The following is a 20,971-nucleotide window of genomic DNA, read 5'->3' as shown; positions in this document are numbered from 1 at the left end:
TCGTGCAAGTCAAGAGAAATCTATACATTAGTAAACAAATAAATCCTATGATTACACATTCCTAAATGCTCATATATAACATCATGGAACAAAAATCCTATGATCACACATTCCCTGTATGCTCACATATATAACACGATGGCACAGGATCTTCCGAGACTCTCATACACCATGTTCTTCTATGCTAATATCACTGCTATTTAAAAATAGAAGAATTTTCAATCTGCATATGGGATCTAAGATGTAAAAACAAGTCTTCAATATGATTATAGGACTCAACAGGATGAAATGAAACAAAACAATTATGGAGCCCAAAAGTACCAAAATTCATATATATTTCCATCGACTCAGATTTGCATATAGAATACAGACTTAGTAAAATATATTACTAGCATAACTTTTTGAACTTAAGTCCGTGATTCCATGCTGATGCTGTGGATCTTAGCCAGGACTCCCACAAGAGGATCATTGATATAAGTTGTGGGCTCAAGCTTGCACGAATCGGCCCTGTTATGTCGATTATTCCATGATGTTGTTGTGGAGCTTAGCCAGGACTCCCACGAGAGGAGCATTGATATACGTCGTGGGCTCAAGCTTGGTGGAATCAGCCCTGCTATCCTCAAACCCGTCATAGCGATCAAGCCCTCCCACAACTGCACCTGTTAATTCATTTGGGTTTGGTGCTTCTCTGTTGAACCACAAAGTGAAACCTTCGGTACATGATATCTTTCTGGAATCCTCGTATATCGAAACTATGGAGGACCCTCTGTGGTGAGCTTGTTGTGGATATTTGCCACCAAAACCCACCATGAAAGACATACCAGCAGGATTCTTTCCCAAAATGTAATCCACCTGCAATTTACATGTACAAAGTGGATTTGTTAGCTACTACTTTGCTTGCTTATTCAAATTATGATATGAAAAAACAAAAAATTAAATTTATTTAACTCTGAATCTCTTATACTCTGAGAAATCTGGAATGGATATACAAGTGTGCTCAATTCTTCTCCTCATTAATTAAATATTTTGCAACACTTAGAAAATTATAATATGTATGTGTACTTGTTGTTTGGCAAATGCAATAAGAATGCTTGGTTCATATGTTTGATCGCCACATTGCAGGTATTGCTTATATCGTGACAGTAAGTCACTATAAACTGATGCAAGGAATGATGTGCCAGTAGCATATTGTGTATTTGCACCATCTCTGACAAACAACAAACCTCCTGTACAAGTGAAACAGATACAAACACTGTTAATGAGCTTAATTTTGAAACTCAACAGATACAAACACTGTTGATGAGCTTAATTTTGAAACTCAGAGCATGACAGGGAGAAACTTCCATTTACCTGGTGTGATGGAATTTTTGAATTGAGGACTTTGTGGAAGAACTGAGCAGAGGAACACATCTGCTTGTTCTCTGAAAACTTCCAGGTTGGTTTCTCCGGAGAGATATAGCTGCCAGGTTTATTAATTTTTATGAAGATGTGGTCAGTTGAGGGTCAAGTGCATGTGGTCAGTTGAGGGTCAATTGGTCAGTCTTAAACTTTTTCTAAATTGAACATTTGGTGATTCATATGTTTATGTGAATATGGACTTACACTAGACAGGTGGATTTGAACTCCTACACATTTGAGATCCCAATTGAACTCATACTCATTGGAAGTACAAAAATTTTGGTGGAGTATGTATTTGGTATAATATGGCAATCCAGTTGCTCTATATAGCCACACCGCTGCCCATGCAAGCTCGTCCTGTAAGTTAGTTAGTAGAGGAATAAGAAGAAGACTTCAAGAAGTTACTCACTCTGTAGTTTAAATAAATAATAGTGTGAAGTAAAAAAGGAAGTAAAATTAATAATGTTAAGGAAAGATACATCATCGCCCGAGACAGAGCAATAGAAAGGGCATTCTCCATGATATGTTCCCCGGTACTGGTCAGCGAAACGAAAGAGTTGTACTAAATCACATATTCAATTACATGAGTATCATAAAAAGTTGGAGAATAAAATTCATTAAATTAATTCTCAATTTTGAATCTAACACATGAACGAAAGAGCTGCACTAAATTAATATTCAATTATACGAGTATTTTAAAATGTTGGAGAAGACAATTCATTAAATTAATTTTCAATTTTGAATCTAAGACATGCATTTCATAGACATGTTAAAAATGAGCATTTTTGAAAGATTTTTGGAATATTTTGAAATCATAAAAAACGTAGGCAACCTCAAATAAGTAATCTAACCTCAAATAAGTAATCTCACCCGTATTTGTCTGATCCCAAAATATTCCAAAAATGGAGACATTAAATTAAATTTAAAATAAAAGTTATAAAAAAACATTCATCCACAAACAAGTTATCTAAATTGTAAATCCTAAAAATAGAATAGAATAGAATAAAACAGTGAAAAGAAATTGTTTCCTATCATATGTTTGTTTTAATTACTAAAGCTATCTGGACTGTAAATTATAAAAATAGTATATAACAGTGAAAAGAAATTAAACCATTGACCTTTTTCCTAACAGTACAGTAGGATTCTAAAATATCTCAATATCTCTCAAATCTGCAATCGCTATTCTAAACCAATAATACAGTATAAGTGATTTTAGAATACACAAAATGTTATACCAAAGTAGCTCTTTGGAGTAGGAGAATGTAATAAGGTTTGTCAATGTTTGCTAAGACGACGGAGGAGGCGGCCAATGCTGCAGCAGTCTCTGCTGCAATTTCTGTCCCGTGAGTGGATGTATCTATTCTGTACAAAGTCCTTGGAGTGTCCATCCTCTCTGGGTTCTCCCAACAGTTATGGTCTGCAGTTGGATCTCCCACCTAAAAACAAAACCATAACTAAATTCATAATTGCCATTTGTTGTGATCGTTAGTAAATTTTGTTGTGATGCATGAGTAAATTTAGTTGGGATGGCAATTAATTCACCTGAACCCACAGCTGGTTTTCGGTGGCGCTTGCTTTGATGAAATAATCAGTTCCCCACTTAATGGCATCCCTAACGTTCTCCAACTCTCCCGCTGCTGCAAGTTCATCTTTGTACTGAAGGGCTCCCCATGCCAGCATGGTAACTGTGAAAGCCATCAGAAACCCATACTTCACATTATCCCCAGCGTCGTAGTAATCGCCCACCAAATCCACCTACATAAATACACTGTAAAAGCCATGTTGAACATCATTGTATCTTTCCAGACTTCTTGAAGATCTGGACCAAATAATCAATTCCTAATTTATATGGACAGAGAATGTTGATAGAAATCAAGCTGTTGCAAACTCACAACTCATAATACTGGAGTAAGAATTCACATTGTAGGTGGGTTGCGGGGAATCTTTATGTTAATAACTTAATTGTATATTGTCATAATATCCTGAAATCTGATAGTGCTGAGAAATCAATTCCGAGAGATCAATTGTTTGATCTAAATAAGTTGTGGGTGGAGTATCAATCGTTTTCGCCAAAATAGATACCCTCGTTATTTTCGGATTGATAAGATCAGCGTTGTTATTTTGCCGTTTTGGGTATGATTAACAACACTTCTAAAACATTCAGGAAACAACGTTTCTAAAACAATCCGGAACAGATGGCAATACCAAAATGAGAAAATATTGTTATTACATTTTGGATTTGTCCATCTGTTAGACCAGAATCTCCTCTCCAGCTTATCCTGTTGCTACTGTTGGACATTTTTCCTGAACGTTGAGCCTCGAGAAACAGAATAGATTTATGCAGAGCATCTTTGTAGTCAAACTCACCCAACACAAATTGATGATGAGCAGACAGCACAGTAGCAAGAATTATACACACAAACCTTTCCACGGTAACCATGTAACCCATTTCTGCTACAATTGATCAGTAAATGGGTACAAAAATAAATATCTACAAAAGTTGATGCGTATATATATTTGTAGTCTCACGCAACCAACGTGTAATGAAGAATAGAAACATAAAGGGGATTCGGTCTCTTTGTTTGCATGCATGTTTGATGTGGGTATTGTAGAGGTTTTGCAGGACAAAGAAGTCTTGCATGTAGGTTTGATGCGGTGCTTATTTTAAAGGGTAGAGAAGTCTTGTGGGTGTCAGTTGGACATGAAACGACGGAAATTCCAGGAAAATATTAACTGAATGGTAAGTCAGTGTATAAGGTTTCCTCATCACGATTTCCTCACTGTCACGCCCCTGATCTACGGCCAATTTTTTTCGTCGTGCCCGGTGGGGTGCGACACCACCGAAGGTTCCCTTTTTAACAAGTTAACGCTTATGGACTACGCCTTAACCATAAATATGCTTAATTCCAACTCACAGTTAAATGAAATGCTTTAATCTTTCTTCAACAATCATAACCATTCATAAACATTCATAATTCAACATACAATTAAACCGCATCAATAATAATTGCACATGAATTATATGGGAGGGGCAACTCCCGAACGAGTCCACCCAACGTTATATTATAAATCTGTTTTCAAATGATATACAATCGGTGTGCCGGGCATAACCACGGCCAACACTTAACCAAATACAAAGATGAGCCAACGCCCTTACAACCGTGCACACGCACTTATGGCGGAGTGTGCTCACCCGAGCCACAACTCCCCAACTCGACCTGCGCACTTAACCGTGCTACCCCCTACCCCAAACTGCTGTTAATTTGACATGCGCACAATTCCGTATCACCGTGTGCCAAACCGCAGCCAACTCGGCCTGCGCACAACGTTGTACCACCGTGTGTCAAACCGCACCAACTCGGCCTGCTAGAATACTGTGTAACACTTCCGCACCGCCTACACAAACAGTTCGGTAAAGCCTTCGCACTATCTCTTACTGCGCATGAGATGTGCGCATTAACCAGCACCTTTACCTTGTCCCAATGTAGGAAGAGCGAGCTCCAAGACTTGCTTTTCTTCTTGTTCGAATGAGCCTTCTGTTTATAGCCATCTCATCTCATTTTGTTGAGGGGTGTCAATTTACAAGCCGACCCCAAAGTGAATGCGTTCGAAGCCCCTTTTTATTTTATGGGCAGGTCGGCCCTTGCCTAAGGCAAGGTCGACCTCTGCCCCTTATAAACTTTCGCGCTTCCTTCGCATTATCTTATGTGTAATTCGTAGTGCCTCCTAGAATGTCACAACCGACTCATGAGAACGTCGCATTGCTATTTCTGTCCATCGCATTGCTGTTCGTTCGTCGCATTGCTTGTTCGTGGCTGCACCCTTGCTCGCTGTCGTGTCTCGCCCGTTGTCATATGGAGGGGCGCCCGCCCAGGTCGCCCTTCCTTCGCCCACGTTCACACGCCCAACTGTTCATACTACTGACCACACCAGCCCGCGTCCATGTCCAGCTCGCGTCCATGCCCAGCTCGCGTCCATGTCCAGCTCGCGTCCATGTCCAGCTCGCGTCCATGCCCAGCTCGCGTCCATGCCTAGCTCACGTCCATGTCCAACTCGCGTCCATGACCAGCTCGCGTCCATGCCCAGCTCGCGTCCATGTCCAGCTCGCGTCCATGTCCGGGTGTGGGTCGCCCTTGGGTCGTCCGCCCGTTTGGTGCGGGTCGCCCTCGGGTCGACTCGCCGTTTCGGCTCACCCGAGCCTTAACCGCATCTTGTTCAGCTGGTCCGGGTAGCTACACCCGTGTACAGTCCGCCCGCGGCTCGTCCTCGCCCGCAGCTCTTCCTGTTCACCGGTTATCCGCCTGCCCGAATCTGCCTTCCGTTTGTCGTGCACGCGTCGCGCACCCGGGGCGCCTGCCCGTCGTGCACGGGTCGTCCGCGGGGTGCCTACCCCGGTCGCCCACCCGTCGTGCATGGGTCGCCCACGGGTTGTCCGCCCGGGTCGCCCGTCAGGTGAAGGCGTGCTCCTGCCCAAAACGCCAGGGCGTTACACTCTCCTCCACCTGAAGACGTTGTCATCCCGACAACATTCCGTCTTAGTGATTTCTCTACCAAGACATCTCCATGAGCTGACTGCCCATGTATAACAAGTGTCACACATCCTAACCATGTGCCAACACTCAACTTCACGGTTCCATGCCCAGGTCCATGGTAACCCCATCTTTCTGCAGCATGTTATGTCCATCATACCTGCTCAACGAAATTGAGGGCTCACTGCCATGAGCAGCTTAACAATGAGCCCCATCTTCTTTTCCACCTAAGAATATGTGGAGTGAGAAGAGCCTGGAGGCTCTCAACCACTAATCCGTTCGATCCATCTATCAGGATCCTCAACCTCCATCCTTTGTAGATATGCCTCCCATTCTTCCTTCTAGATGTTCGGCCTCACATATAACTCATCATCATCACCATCGTCCTCCACCAACTCTAGCCTTCTTGATAAGTCCAAGATGCTATCTGAAAGTGATCGGATGACCACAGATTGTTCTGCAATCTTTGCCTCCATCGTAGACAACCGTTTGTTTACCTTCACCTTGTCCTCCATCTGCATTCCTCCTAATTTACGATCGGGCTTCATTACACCAATGGTTGGAACACCAATGGGCACATCTTCCCGTCCATCATAAATGAAGAGTTTCCTCAAATGTGGCACAACCATAGCTTCAAACTGTTTCATGAACTCCATCCCCAATACTGCCTCATAGTCATCAATCCGCACTATGGTGAAATCCACCTTTCCGGTCCACTCACCAAGTGTAGTGTCTATCTTATCGGCCGTACCAAGGATTGCCATTGGAGGAGAATTCACTGTCTTCATTTGTGCCTTTACAGGTACAACTTTCAGCCCAAGTCTCCTTGCGGTATCTTCACTCATGAAGTTATGTGAAGCCCCACTATCAACCATAGTGAGTACATCAGCTCCACCGATCTTCATTTGAACATACTCTAACCGGTTCCTTTCTGGATCTTCTTCCCTGCAATCTTCATCAATTACTGCCTTTGAAGTAGCATTCGGGCCTTCTTCACTTGCAGCCTCATTGTGAGGATCGTCGGTAGAAGAGATTTCTATTACCAAGTTCTCTTGAACTTGTGAGGTTTCTCCACCTCCTTCTCTTTGTTTCTCTCTAAGCTTGATTTCTTCCTTCAAGATTTCGAGATGTCTTTCAAGGACTAAACAATCCTTCTTTTTCTTGTTCATTGCATGCCTTATCCTTAGTTCTTTGAGTTCTGCTTCAATCAAGATTCCTTCACGTGTAAGTCGAAGAGCTTCATCCTCGTCTAGGCCTGAGGCTCCTTTTTCTACCAAAGCACGGAGAGCACTTTTTGTTTCGGTCAATCTCTTGCCACAATCCATGTATCCCTGCCTTAGTTTATCCGACTCTTCAAGTATCTCCTTTTCAAATTCTTCCATAGTCGCAAAACCCAAACTTTCCAGGAGAGACATTCTTACCGGGTCACCTGTTTTTAGAACAAGCAGATTCACCTTCAATTTTCAACCGAGACAACCTTGTCTAAGTTCTCGAGCAAGACTGCTCACCAGCTCTAGACCGAGCTCTGATACCACCTGTCACGCCCCCGATCCACGGCCAATTTTTTTCACCGTGCCCGGCGGGGTGCGGCACCACCGAACGTTCCCTTTTTAACAAGTTAACGCTTATGGACTACGCCTTAACCATAAATATGCTTAATTCCAACTCACAGTTAAATGAAGTGCTTTAATATTTCTTCAGCAATCATTCATAAACATTCATAATTCAACATACAATTAAACCGCATCAATAATAATTGCACATGAATTATATGGGAGGGGCAACTCCCGAACGAGTCCGCCCAACGTTATATTATAAAACTATTTTTCAAATGATATACAATCAGTGTGCCGGGCATAACCACGGCCAACACTTAACCGAATACAAAGATGGGCCAACGCCCTTACAACCGTGCACACGCACTTATGGCGGAGTGTGCTCACCCGAGCCACAACTCCCCAACTCGACCTGCGCACTTAACCGTGCTACCCGCTACCAAACCGCCGTTAATTCGACCTGCGCACAATTCCGTATCACCGTGTGCCAAACCGCAGCCAACTTGGCCTGCGCACAACGCTGTACCACCGTGTGTCAAACCACACCAACTCGGCCTGCTAGAATACCGTGCAAATCTTCCGCACCGCCTACACAAACAGTTCGGTAAAGCTTCGCACTATCTCTTGCTGCGCATGAGATGTGCGCATTAACCAGCGCCTTTACCTTGTGCCAATGTAGGAAGAGCGAGCTCCAAGACTTGCTTTTCTTCTTGTTCGAATGAGCCTTCTGTTTATATCCATCTCATCTCATTTTGTTGAGGGGTGTCAATTTACAAGCCGACCCCAAAGTGAATGCGTTCGAAGCCCCTTTTTATTTTATGGGCAGGTCGGCCCTTGCCTAAGGCAAGGTCGACCTCTGCCCCTTATAAACTTTCGCGCTTCCTTCGCATTATCTTATGTGTAATTCGTAGTGCCTCCTAGAATGTCACAACCGACTCATGAGAACATCGCATTGCTGTTTCTGTCCATCACATTGCTCTTCGTCTGTCGCATTGCTTGTTCGTGGCTGCACCCTTGTTCGCTGTCATGTCTCTCCTGTTGTCGTATGGAGGGGCGCCCGCCCGGTTCGCCCTCCCTTCGCCCACGTTCACACGCCCAACTATTCATACTACTGTCCACACTAGCCCGCGTCCATGTCCAGCTCGCGTCCATGCCCAGCTCGCGTCCATGTCCAGCTCGCGTCCATGTCTTGCTCGCGTCCATGCCCAGCTCGCGTCCATGCTCTGCTCGCGTCCATGTCCAGCTCGCGTCCATGCCGAGCTCGCGTCCATGCCCAGCTCGCGTCCATGCCCAGCTTGCGTCCATGTCCAGCTCGCGTCCATGTCCGGGTGTGGGTCGCCCTTGGGTCGTCCGCCCGTTTGGTGCGGGTCGCCCTCCGGTCGACTCGCCGTTTCGGCTCACCCGAGCCTTAACCGCATTATGTTTCGCTGGTCCGGGTAGCTACACCCGTGTACAGTCCGGCCGTGGCTCGTACTTGCCCGCCCGTAGCTCGTTCCTGTTCACCGGTTATTCGCCTGCTTGAATCTGCCTTCCGTTTTTCGTGCACGGGTCGCGCGCCCGGGGCGCCTGGCAGTCGTGCACGGGTCGCCCGCGGGTCGCCTACCCGGGTCGCCCGCCCGCGTGCACAGGTCGCCCACGGGTTGTCCGCCCGGTTCGCCCGTCGGGTGAAGGCGCGCTCCTGCCCAAAACGCCAGGGCGTTACACTCACAGTATTATTAACGAGTAAATGTTAAAGTTTCAAGAAACACAAGGAAGATAACGAGGTTAGTTTTTCTACAAAGACTAGAATATTTATTGAATATTTAATTTTTCCACACAAACGGATTACCGTTTCCTATTAGATCGACACTGTGAGCATTTCTATTAATATACGAAATATTAACTATTTCAAAACCCGTAAAATTAAAGAAAAAATTTAAATGTATGTAATTAAAGTTATAATTTCGTAAATTAAAATGATAACAAATTTAATTTTAAAATTTTAATGGATTTATTTTTAAAATTTAGAGTTCTAATATACATTCTATCAGTCTTATAAAGTTATAGAGAAGAGGTCTAAAGTTTAATTTCAAAACCGGAAGCTTTTATTTACATTCTACTAGTTTTTGCAAATGTGACAGAAAATGCAGATACCATGTAATATCTGATTCCATATTTTGTATAATGTTTTTTTTACAAATTTTTATTTAGTAAATTTTATAATTAAACCATTTTTAGGTTTGTATTTTAAGTAAAGTAATAAGTTGGAAGATATTTAACAAACACGGGTGGGACTGCTGCAAATGGATTCCAAACACCAAAATTCTTAAAACTCTTGCCATATTCATATAATTGTAAAAACAATATTAATAACATAAAGTTTAATAACATATTATAGAAATAATTTCACTCAAAAAGATGTTAGTAAAGCATAACATTTGAATTTGAGTTTTAATTGTTTAATAATTAAAAGAAGAGAATATAACAAGTTATTATAGGTTTAAAGAGATGTATTTTTTTAGACATGCCATAATCTGATATGATACAAGGATTATCAACAAGTAATTGCACCACATGTTGCAAACGAAACTCAGTAAAGGAAAGAGTAGTAGAGAAAAAATAAGTAAAATTTTTATGATTGCCATTTACCATGAACAAAATTAAGAACATGCCAATGGGTCAATTGTGAATACATAAATCCATTCTTCCACGGTACCAGTTTTCTCACCACATAGAATTCTTTATTAAAGAATGGTGTCGAGATCTCAATTGCTCCATGAGTTTATGAGGCATATACCAAAACAAACTATATTGTGTTAGGGTTCAAGAGAAATAAATATAACAATTAAGAAATACACATTCAAACCACGTACACCATGATTATGTGGAAAACACCAATTGGGGTAAAAACCAACCAACAATAGATCTATTATTGTCCTTAGCTAAAACACAGCCAAGCCGGCCAACAACCTGAGCTTTCATCGCTCAACCATGGCTGCCTACAATGGAGAATACACAAGTCTTTTAAGGTCTTGAACTACATGTAATACCATGAGTCACCAATACTAGGTGCCCAAAACCAATACTGTTAACCCTAACGGTTGACATAACCTCAATTCCACCATAGGGTCAAGTTTATCTAACAATCCCCCTTTAAACTTGACTTTGGGTTTTCCTTGGCCAAATCTAGCCAAATCTGCCAAGTGAGCCAGCCACCACTCACCTCGAGGCCCTACCCAGTCAATGTTAGGGTATTTGATAATCTCACAAGCTTTCCTAGTTCAACATGCTTCATCATACCACCACATGCATCTCCATATCACCCAAGTGGACATTCAGACTTTACCAGTGATTTACTCGGTTATGCATTCCTTACCAGGTCTTACAGTCGTATACCCATTTACATGAAAATTTCCATTTTATTTTTATTTTGTTGCTATCTTGACCCACACACAACTTGAATTGCTGCAAGTTTAACCATGCATTTCACCCTGTAAGACTCCTATCCCACTATTTAACCCTTCTCTTGTAACTGAATTTTTATTTAAATTTCTGTTACTATTTTAGAATAGAATTTTTTCTTTAACCATAAAAGCCTTTCAACAAATTTCTCTGGAAAAAAAAAGAATTACCTGAATTTCTTGATTTTATGAAAACAATGCTCTGTTCTTTTGTTTTGATCTCTCGGCTTCAGTAGATCAGGCAGGTTTTCGACTCAGACAAGCTTTCTGGTAATCCTCTACGTCCTCCTTTATCTTCGACAGTAGCATCGTGGTCAACGATGGAGGGGTTTCACCCTCAGGGGCAACACTTCACACGCAGGCCAGCATTCTCCAATGCACCTTTGGTGGGTACGCAGTAGTGGTGCCCTCCTTGACGCAGATGTCAAGGCTCCTCGATGCATTCAAAGATTCCTGTCTCGACGCCGGTGCCTCCTCGCTCCACTCCAATTCTGAATGCAGAGTATGTAGGTTCCTGCATCCTCCTTTCTCTTTACATAGGCCGGTGCCTCCTCTTCACGCCGTGTAGAAGGTTTTTCTCCAGCCTCCACTCTTCACGATTTACAAACCAAACCGGACCTCAGAGTATACACGTAGGTGGCACGCAGCTCTGGTCTTCACGGGACTGCAGAGAATACACGCAGCATATAGCACGCGGCTAATTTACAACTTCAAAATTTACAATTTACAATTTCAAAATTTCAAAATTTAATTTAAATTTCCAAAAAATATTCCCAGGGCTTGGCAAAGGCTCGAGACTTCATTTTCTTCATGATCCTCATCAAACCATCACTCAACAGACATTGTTGTTTTGTGCAATGAGCTATTGCTTCAACCAGCACCACCACTTTGTCGATGGGAACATTTCGAACAGCTATCCAAGGCCCTTGCCAACATACCATTTGTTAGGGTTCAAGAGAAATAAATAAAACAATCAAGAAATACACATTCAAACCATGTACACCATGATTATCTAGAAAACCCCAATCGGGGGAAAAACCAACCAACAATAGATCTATTATTGTCCTTGCTAAAACATAGGCAAGTTGGCCAACAACCTGAGCTTTCACCACTCAACCATGGCTGCCTACAATGGAGAATACACAAGCCTTTTAAGGGATTCAACTACATGTAATACCATGAGTCACCGATACTAGGTGCCCAAAACCACAAATGTTAACCATAAATGTTGACATAACCTCAACTCCACCATAGGGTCAAGTTTATCTAACATATTGAAATATTGAAATGTGAGACAGCTCAGAGATCCAAGCTTTACCCAACCATAAACTCATCTTCCATCAACATGTGCATTAGGAATTGGTGCCACTTATTCATATAGATGAGCCACAATTGACCCATCATTTGACCTGCCACTGATCATTCTTTTGCCTTGGACCTTTCCATCTCCCTAACAATCAATATAGTTGATCAATTCATCTGATAGTAAACTACGGAAATGGTTACTAGAGGACCAACACGGATGTACACAAAATCCAAACTTCGGCCAGGAGAGAGAGACTTCATCCATTTAGGAAATAAATACAAGTTGTTGGCATTTGGTTTGGAGAGACCCCATACAAGACCATAAAAATTCTAGAAAGAGAGTTGGAGAGATGTAATTGTCTTGTGGGGATATTTATTAGTGATGTAAATAGCATATCTATAATGTTTTTCTTTCTATTATTCCAAGAACTTGTCTGCCTCTTCTAAATGGCCAAAATATTATTCTCTACAAAATGTGAGAAATAAATCATAATCAATATTGTCTTTTGTTGTTTGGCCAAACTTGAGTTTGTTCATTCTATGTCACACTGAAAAATTAAAGTTTTAACAACATTGTGGTAGCCAAAATTTAATCTTGGGAAATCTTACCCTGTGGGGAAGTTGCTACTCGAGAGCTCTTTTTGGGTGTAGGAGAGGGCTTTGGCTTAGGCTTTCTCTTCTGAGTTAGATCATGAGTTGGATCAGGGGATCATGAACCTGATCCAGGCTTAGGAATAACAACTAGAATAAGAAGCCATTAGAACACCAACCCTACCTTGCATTCTATGTCACACACAACAAAATTACAGTTTTAATAGCATTGTTGGACTATTTTTATGATTTTTTTTTCTATTTCAGTTAACTCCTAATGATAAACCCTACTTATCAGTTTTGAAAAGTAAACCATTTATGGAAAAATTTATTGTCCATGGATTACATTATTCATACAGGAATTACACAAAATACAAATTCATGCTGAAGACAACTATCAATCAAATGAGGTGAAAACAATGAAGCCATATGGCTACATGTTTTTTGGCTAGTGAATCTCAAGAGATCCAATCATTCCAGAGAATACACAGTAGAAATTGTTTGATCACGCATTTTAATCAAAACTAATCATGTTACAACACTAGTAAGAAACATTTCACTTGGAGTGGCCATATGAAAATATCTATAATATGGTTTCAAAAGTTGAAATTGACTAGCCAAATGGACATCTCTAGAAAAAATTGAATATTTAAAAAAACTCTAAAAATGGGCTTCAAATATGAAGGTTATGTCATTAAAAAAAAGGAAATAATGATAACAAATAACCAAATGGTAAGTAGAAGTTCACGTGTATGGTTGTAGATGATGTGAACATTTAATAATAAAAAAACCCTCAAAAAATTGAATATTTAAAAAAGCTCTAAAAATGGGCTTCAAATATTAAGGTTATGTCATTAAAAAAAAGAGGCAATAATGATAACAAATAACAAATAACGTGTATGGTTGTAGATGATGTGAAAATTTAATAATAAAAAAACCCTCACTAACTTTACCTTCAATAACTACTCACACAACTAGATCAAATATCATAGCTCTTGTATTTTTATGTGGTTGAAACCCTCAAAGAGGGAAATACTCCACATCCCCAGTCAATGTGGCCACTAGAGGAAATTTAAGTGATGATAAAGGAAAGAACTTTACATAAGATATTTCTCATGAAATCATTATTAACAGTGACCCCCCATACTCTTTAAATCGACATTATGGACCGATTAGGTGTTAAGTCATGGATCAATAGTCATTAATATCGAGGAGAATGTAAACCATTAGATTACTTTATGTCTAGAATACATCATGACCATCAAATTATGATGCAATTAATTCATACTAAAGAAACGTGATTCTACCTAATAGACACATTAGACCAAGTTGAGCACAACTAACTCCTAAGTGTCTAAATATCCTAACATAAATTTCTAATTAGAACCTTTAACTTAATAACAAGGTGAACTTGTGAAGTTCACCTGAAACATTTTCATGTTCCAATAAGTGTCAAAATCCTATAAAAGTAGTGTGTTATGTATTTTGGTTACACGTTGTCGATTTGGTTACAATGATATTGCAGATCATTTAGGCCCGAAATGCCCCTCTATTATCTGACTTGCTAATTCACATTCATGATACCATTTAGAGGAAATTTATGGTATGATCAATAGGAAGAAATCAATAAATATTGGATATTTGACTAAAATTTACCACTAAATAACAACTTCCAAATAGATTTAAATAGCTACGAACCTTATTTAAGGCATCCTAAGTAACGATGGACCCATATTAAGGGTTTGTGCCCTCAAATGGTTTAGTGAACTTAGGAAATGCACCAAAAAAATGACCGAATGGAAAAAAATGAGGCAAACTAGCAACCAAGGGTATGATACCAATGGGGTAACAAGGAATCAAAGAACTCACCATAATGTTAAACATCCCAATGGTGTCCCATGTCTATACCAGGGCGAAAATAGCTCTTGGAAGGTGATGTATAATCTGAGAGCTACCATATAATCATAAGGTGGGTCAAGCATGGGTGAATAGTTCCAGGAACCTTCAAGGGTATAATCATATGTGAGTACCAAAGTTCAAATTCCATACTATACACGATTATTTTTGGTGAGTGAATTTAATGGAAGTCACTAAACACCCAAGTTAATTTTCTTCCCTTTGATAGAGTATAAATGATGTACACATGATATTACATGAAGCATCTCTTTCTTAACCTAAGAAATGGAGAACAAAAACTTGGACTATGGGTATTTTTTATACCAACATTATTTTAGGTTTACCCAATCTCATATCATATCTTATTGCTTTCTTTAGTTTAAATTATATGCTAGGTGGGAATTATTAGGCCCAGTTTGTTTTCCATTAGCACCCAAACATATCTCATTTTAATATACAATATCAATTTTTGTTTCTATGTTTCATTAAAATAAAGCATATCATAAGAAACACATCATAAAAATGAGCTAACTAAATTTAGTAATGAATAACACAGAAATACAATATTAATTAGATTTTTGCATTAATATAGTACAACAGCTAAACTATTTGCGAGCTTGGATATGTAAGAAACACAAATAAATGGGTAAAACATGTTTATATCCAATTGTGATTGAAACTGATAAAAATAATAGTGAATTATATAATTTAATATATTATAAATACATAGTTTTAAATACGAATATGCAATCTTGGGGTTAATTAGTCACCCACAAAGGGTCCAAAGGGAATCTATCCCAAGTGCATGTTATGGATCAACACTATCTATTTTGAATCTTTGACGATGAAGGCATAATGAATTGAATGGAATTGTTTAGCTCTAATATTGTATGCCGAGTTGAATTAAAATTTAATTAAAGAAGTTGGCATGAGAAGATAGAAGCTATAAATTAACTAAAGTCTACGAGATGAAACTATTTATATAGAAACATTGGCACACATAATTGAAATTAATAGCATACTCATGATACAAAAACTAATTTGAAAAGAATAAATGCATGTGTAATTTCCCTCAAAATGTTTTTCTATAAAGATATATTTGCTACACAAAAAATCCAATTGAATCTAAAATGAATTAATTGGCATGGCAAAGCCAGAAAGAGTCTTCTACATTCAACAGGACTTATAAAAATGACCATCATGAGGTTTTTTATATTCATATTCTAAACTTATTTATCAGTACATATAATGGATATTGATGTCTTAAGGGATGATACTCTACTTTGAATAAATGCAAGTGGAATTTGTGATCTAAGATGGTGGTACAACTACATGGACTCAATAGGAGTTTCTAATGCTTCCTTCTAAATTTCTACCTCTAAAACATTTTGTTTTTATAGATAAAGTTTAGATGTAAAGGTTGTGTGAACTAATAAATTCGATATAGCATTTGTTCTTTGTTGAGAATGATTGAGTGTAGTTTCCTATGATTCATAGAAGAGATCAAAATTTGTTCCCACAGATCAATTATATTTACTAGAATTGAGAACAACTAATGTTCATGTCAAAGCCCCAAGAGTTAGCTCAAACATTTGAGTCCCTGTTTTTAAGTACCTCCCCGATCGGGAGGTCACATGAGAAATTCTCCTCGACACCCTTGGGGTTAGACCCTGCTAGTCTCGTCGACGGGCTTTAAAAGACTCCCTTCGGGGTTGATCTGCCCAAATTTTTCCGAGGGAAAAAAAACTAATGTTCATGTCCAAGGCATTGATAATATGGCTATTCATTCCATCACAACCATGATAATATATTACTATTATTCAAAAACACATTTAGTAAAGGGTTATGCACTCCATATTTTTCCAAGGGAAAAAAACTAATGTTCATGTCCAAGGCATTGATAATATGGCTATTCATTCCATCACAACCATGATAATATATTATTATTATTATTCAAAAACACTATTAGTAAAGGATTATGCACTCCATATTTCATTTTCCCAGCAAGAGTAAACAGGTGCACTTTAAACGTGGTATAGGAGAGATGTATAATGTATTGTAATCCTTATAAATTCAATTGAAAAATAAAGTTCATAAAATTTGATTTTTTCATCATCCATAATAGTCATAAGGAAATAAACTCACATAAATCCATCTAAATCTCAATCTTTTAATCACAAATAAATTGGTGTCGCAATTGACCTTTATTCCACTTAGTGATTAATAGATGTAACATAGATCTACATTAGTATTAATAACATACAATCATACACAATCACTTAATTTGTTTGAATGTTTCTATAATATTTGTATTTTTTGTTATATATATATATATATATATATATATATATATATATATATATATATATATATATATATATATATATATATATATATATATATATATATATATATATATAATATAGATATATATCTTAAAAATTCTACTCTCTATAAAAAGTAGCTTGAATAACATGCAATAACTTTGAAATGTATATGTGAATTCATCTAAATTTAGATTTATAGTTGATTATTTTATGATAACATCATCTTAAACAATATCCTTATGGTTCAAATTAGCATGTTAATTGTTAGAAAAAAAATTCCCCCAACAACAAGCTAGAATCATTTAATGGCAAGTCCCCATTGGACTTGCTCTCATTTGGTATAGTTTCCACCTAAAATGTTGGAATAATTTTAATATCAATTAAATTAGAAAAATAAAATTATAATTTATAAAATTTAACTATCTGTATATGTTAGAAATATTATGTCTAATTACCTATCCTAACTGGAAACATGTGCATTGAGATAAAAAACAAGAAAAAAAATTAATTACAAAATTAAATTAAATAATTAATAAAATCAATAAAATATTGAGCACAAAAAATATATTAATATTTAAAAAACATATTTTTATTTAAAAAATCACATACATATTCTTGTATCCAATATGAAATATTAATTGAAAAATAAATTTATTGTGAAATATAAGAATATGGAAATCTTAAACCTTGATAGAAATACAAAATATATAGCAACACATTGCCATAGAAGTCTTCTCCAAAGATATATGACGTTTCAATTTATCATTTAGAAATTTATCAGTAAAGCTGATAAAATTATACAAGCCTCTCGAATCTAAATTTTCGATCTCCTTGTTTCTCAAAAGAACATCCTCTTAAATGGGATACTTAATAAAGTACATTTATTAAGAATTGATAAAATTATACAAACTTTGGAATCTAAATTTTCGTTCTCTTTGTTTCTGAAAAGAACTTCCTCTTAAATGACATAATTAATAAAGTACATTCAATTTTATCTTCTTTTTGTTACAACAAATTCCACTTTCAAAGTCTAATTTTAATATTTCTTATGAAAAATGTTTGATAAAAGCATACGATTGTTCCTTTCAAACAATGATGTCGATATAATTTTCCATTTTAAAATTCTTATGGTTAGTAACACATTGTAATTTGTTATAAGGATATTTGTATTTGATTCAAGATTTTGAATATGTCATAGTGTTTATTTGTATGCAAGTAGGTTTTTTTCTCCTTATTTTTCTATTATTTATTTTATTCTCTTATTCTTTCTATTTTCTTTATCATTCAGATTATTTTGGTTTTGAAAAGAGGTGCCAAATGTACAAAAGTAATAGCTAGTATGTTAATAGTTAAATAATTATATATTTACGCAAGTAATCATAAACAAATAATAGATTCCAATATTAATCCCATATTCATTGGGTGAAATGGTTACAAAGAGTTTATAAGTTATCCTTCACCTAACATAATTCATTTGCACAATATTATGCAATATGGGCTACAGTGTATTCTTTTAATCTCAATCATATACTAGACTAGTATACAAAAATTTGGGATCTGAAAATATGTAATGGATAGCAATACTATGGTAGATGACACGTCAGCAAAAGCATGCCAGTGTCTAGTAGATTCCATACATGATTATCTCTAATAATCCATTGGTTAGCCCACGAATAGCTGAGTAGTTTAATCTAACATGGAGAAGAACTTCACAAGTAACATGGACTAAACAAAACAATCTGAATGTGAGAAACAAAGTGGATACCTCGGTATCCATAAGACTTTTATAAGGCCTATAAAATTTAATCCACATATGTATTGTCAATATCCAAATACTTATATAAAATTCTTGATCCAGGTACTTGAAGTGGAAATGAATATTATGGAATTAGGAAGAATGAAGTGAGAAAATAAATGATCGGGATCCTTATACAAATAATACATATGAAAAAATTCAAAACAAATTCATAGTTCCATATAGTTAGATAGAAAATAAAATTTAGAATGCATAACACCACAATAAATTCCATTAAATCATTACTTATCCAGATACAATGAATTCATGAAATGTGAATACTTTTAACACCTATGTCAAAACTACCATGTCAATGTATATGTCATCATACCAAGTCATTAGTATGCTTAATAAATTAAATCAGTCATTGGCCATATGGGATGACATGTAATATGACATGTCAACATGGCATGTCATATTACATGTCATCATAAATGCACTAAAAATTTGGTAAGATTCATTTCATTGTCCACCATGTTATTTCAAATCTATGAAATATTAGGTGAAAGAAAGATTTGGATTTGGATATCTAGTATCAAGGATTTGGAAGTTTCAAATAATGATATATTAAGTTTGATCCAAATCCTAATATATATGATCTAAGTTATGAAAGTTTTTTTAAGACATAATTTATCTTATCCAGATCCAAATACAAATAATATATCAACAATTCCTCTATATCTAGATTTAAGGAATTGAGAGCTCATAAAATTATATTAGCAATGTGTATACATGATCCAGATTCAAATTTCTTGCATCTGAATTTAATCAAAATCTTTAAAAACACCCATATGATCAACGCTTTGAACTCTTTGATTTGGATCTCGTTACCGAGAATTTTTCAATAATTTTTTTGGCACTTTTATGAAATAATAGGAAACAAATTAGATCAAATCATATGAAAAATAAATAAATTTCGAATGGAAATAATTGTCATCAAATTAATTGGAAACTATGCATATACAATCAAATAAAACAAAATAAAAGATAAAAACATTTACAAACTATATCAAATCAATAATAAATTATATTGTAGAGAAAACAAAGGGAAATCTATAGGAGGGTGTGGCCATATAGAGGAGTTGTCTCGTTTAGTTCTATCGTCTCTATTAGGAAGTTCGTTAACACTAGGAGCGAGACATGTGTTGGTTGGAAACACTTGAATGGACCATAGTGGTTGTATAATACAGGAAGTGCAAGAAGTTGAATGAACCATGTACATGAAGGGACATCGTAATGAACCAAAGTACAATGGTTGGGTACCCATGAAATCTAGTGGATGGTTGTTTCTCTATCTAGATGTCATTTTAGCAATGTCTACATGATGGAGTTACAAAGTAAAAGCGTTGGTTTTGAATTGTGTGTAAGTAATTAGTATATGCTCCCCCATCTTAAGAATGTCTATTTATTTATCACATACATATAATTTTATACACAATGGTGATATCAATATACATTCTTTAAAAAACATAATCTAAACACAAACCAAAGTCTATATTTCATAATGTTGATATAGTCTAATGTTTGTTATATGATATCTATGAATTCCCAACTAAATCTCTATTTTCCCATCTTAACAAAGAATATTTCTTTATCACAATATCTATTTCTTTGGCACAATACATATACTTTTATACAACATTTATATCACTTGCATATTTTGTAAACTAAACACAAATCAAAATCTATATTCCGTAATGCTCATATACTCCAATATTTGTTGTAGGATATCTATAAATTTCCAACCTATATTCAAATTATCCATCCTCCCTACTTGTATTTTAAAGTTAAACACCATTAAAATTTTTTATAATATATTCATATTATTTAAAAAAAATATACATTATAACCAAGTGCAAATTTCCGGCTCGTGCAAGTCAAGAGCAATCTATACATTAATAAACAAATAAATCCTATGATTACACATTCCTAAATGCTCATATATAACATCATGGAACAAAAATCCTATGATCACACATTCCCTGTATGCTCACATATATAACACGATGGCACAGGATCTTCCGAGACTCTCATACACAATGTTCTTCTATGCTAATATCACTGCTATTTAAAAATAGAAGAATTTTCAATCTGCATATGGGATCTAAGATGTAAAAACAAGTCTTCAATCTGA

General features: G+C 36.9%; 1 protein-coding gene across 1 annotated transcript; it reads right to left on the bottom strand.

Annotated features, from left to right (window-relative positions):
- Positions 1-519: 519 nt before the first annotated feature.
- Positions 520-3,847, bottom strand: LOC149254944 (endoglucanase 16-like). Its single transcript, XM_089454882.1, has 6 exons — positions 3,629-3,847; positions 2,941-3,153; positions 2,634-2,834; positions 1,351-1,459; positions 1,063-1,226; positions 520-852 (listed from the first exon to the last, which is right to left on the bottom strand). The coding sequence occupies exons 1-6, from the start codon at positions 3,845-3,847 to the stop codon at positions 520-522; spliced, it is 1,239 nt and encodes a 412-aa protein (XP_089311008.1).
- Between the last annotated feature and the right edge of the window lie 17,124 nt (positions 3,848-20,971).

Source organism: Pinus tabuliformis, chromosome 7, assembly GCF_031772625.1.
Source record: "Pinus tabuliformis cultivar Carrire ecotype Pingquan chromosome 7, CPIR1, whole genome shotgun sequence".
NCBI classification, from domain to species: Eukaryota; Viridiplantae; Streptophyta; class Pinopsida; order Pinales; family Pinaceae; genus Pinus; species Pinus tabuliformis.
Note: the sequence above shows the minus strand (reverse complement) of the source record. Positions and strands in the feature narration are given on the sequence as shown.

What these genes read in the sequence shown, in the direction of transcription:
- LOC149254944 (XM_089454882.1), bottom strand. Translation starts at nt 3,847, where the DNA reads ATGGGTTACATGGTTACCGTGGAAAGGTTTGTGTGTATAATTCTTGCT. An exon ending in TACTCCAAAGAGCTACTTTG is followed by an intron (nt 1,460 to 2,633) that starts GTATAACATTTT and finishes TAAACCTGGCAG; the next exon opens with CTATATCTCTCCGGAGAAAC. An exon ending in CAAAAATTCCATCACACCAG is followed by an intron (nt 1,227 to 1,350) that starts GTAAATGGAAGT and finishes TCACTTGTACAG; the next exon opens with GAGGTTTGTTGTTTGTCAGA.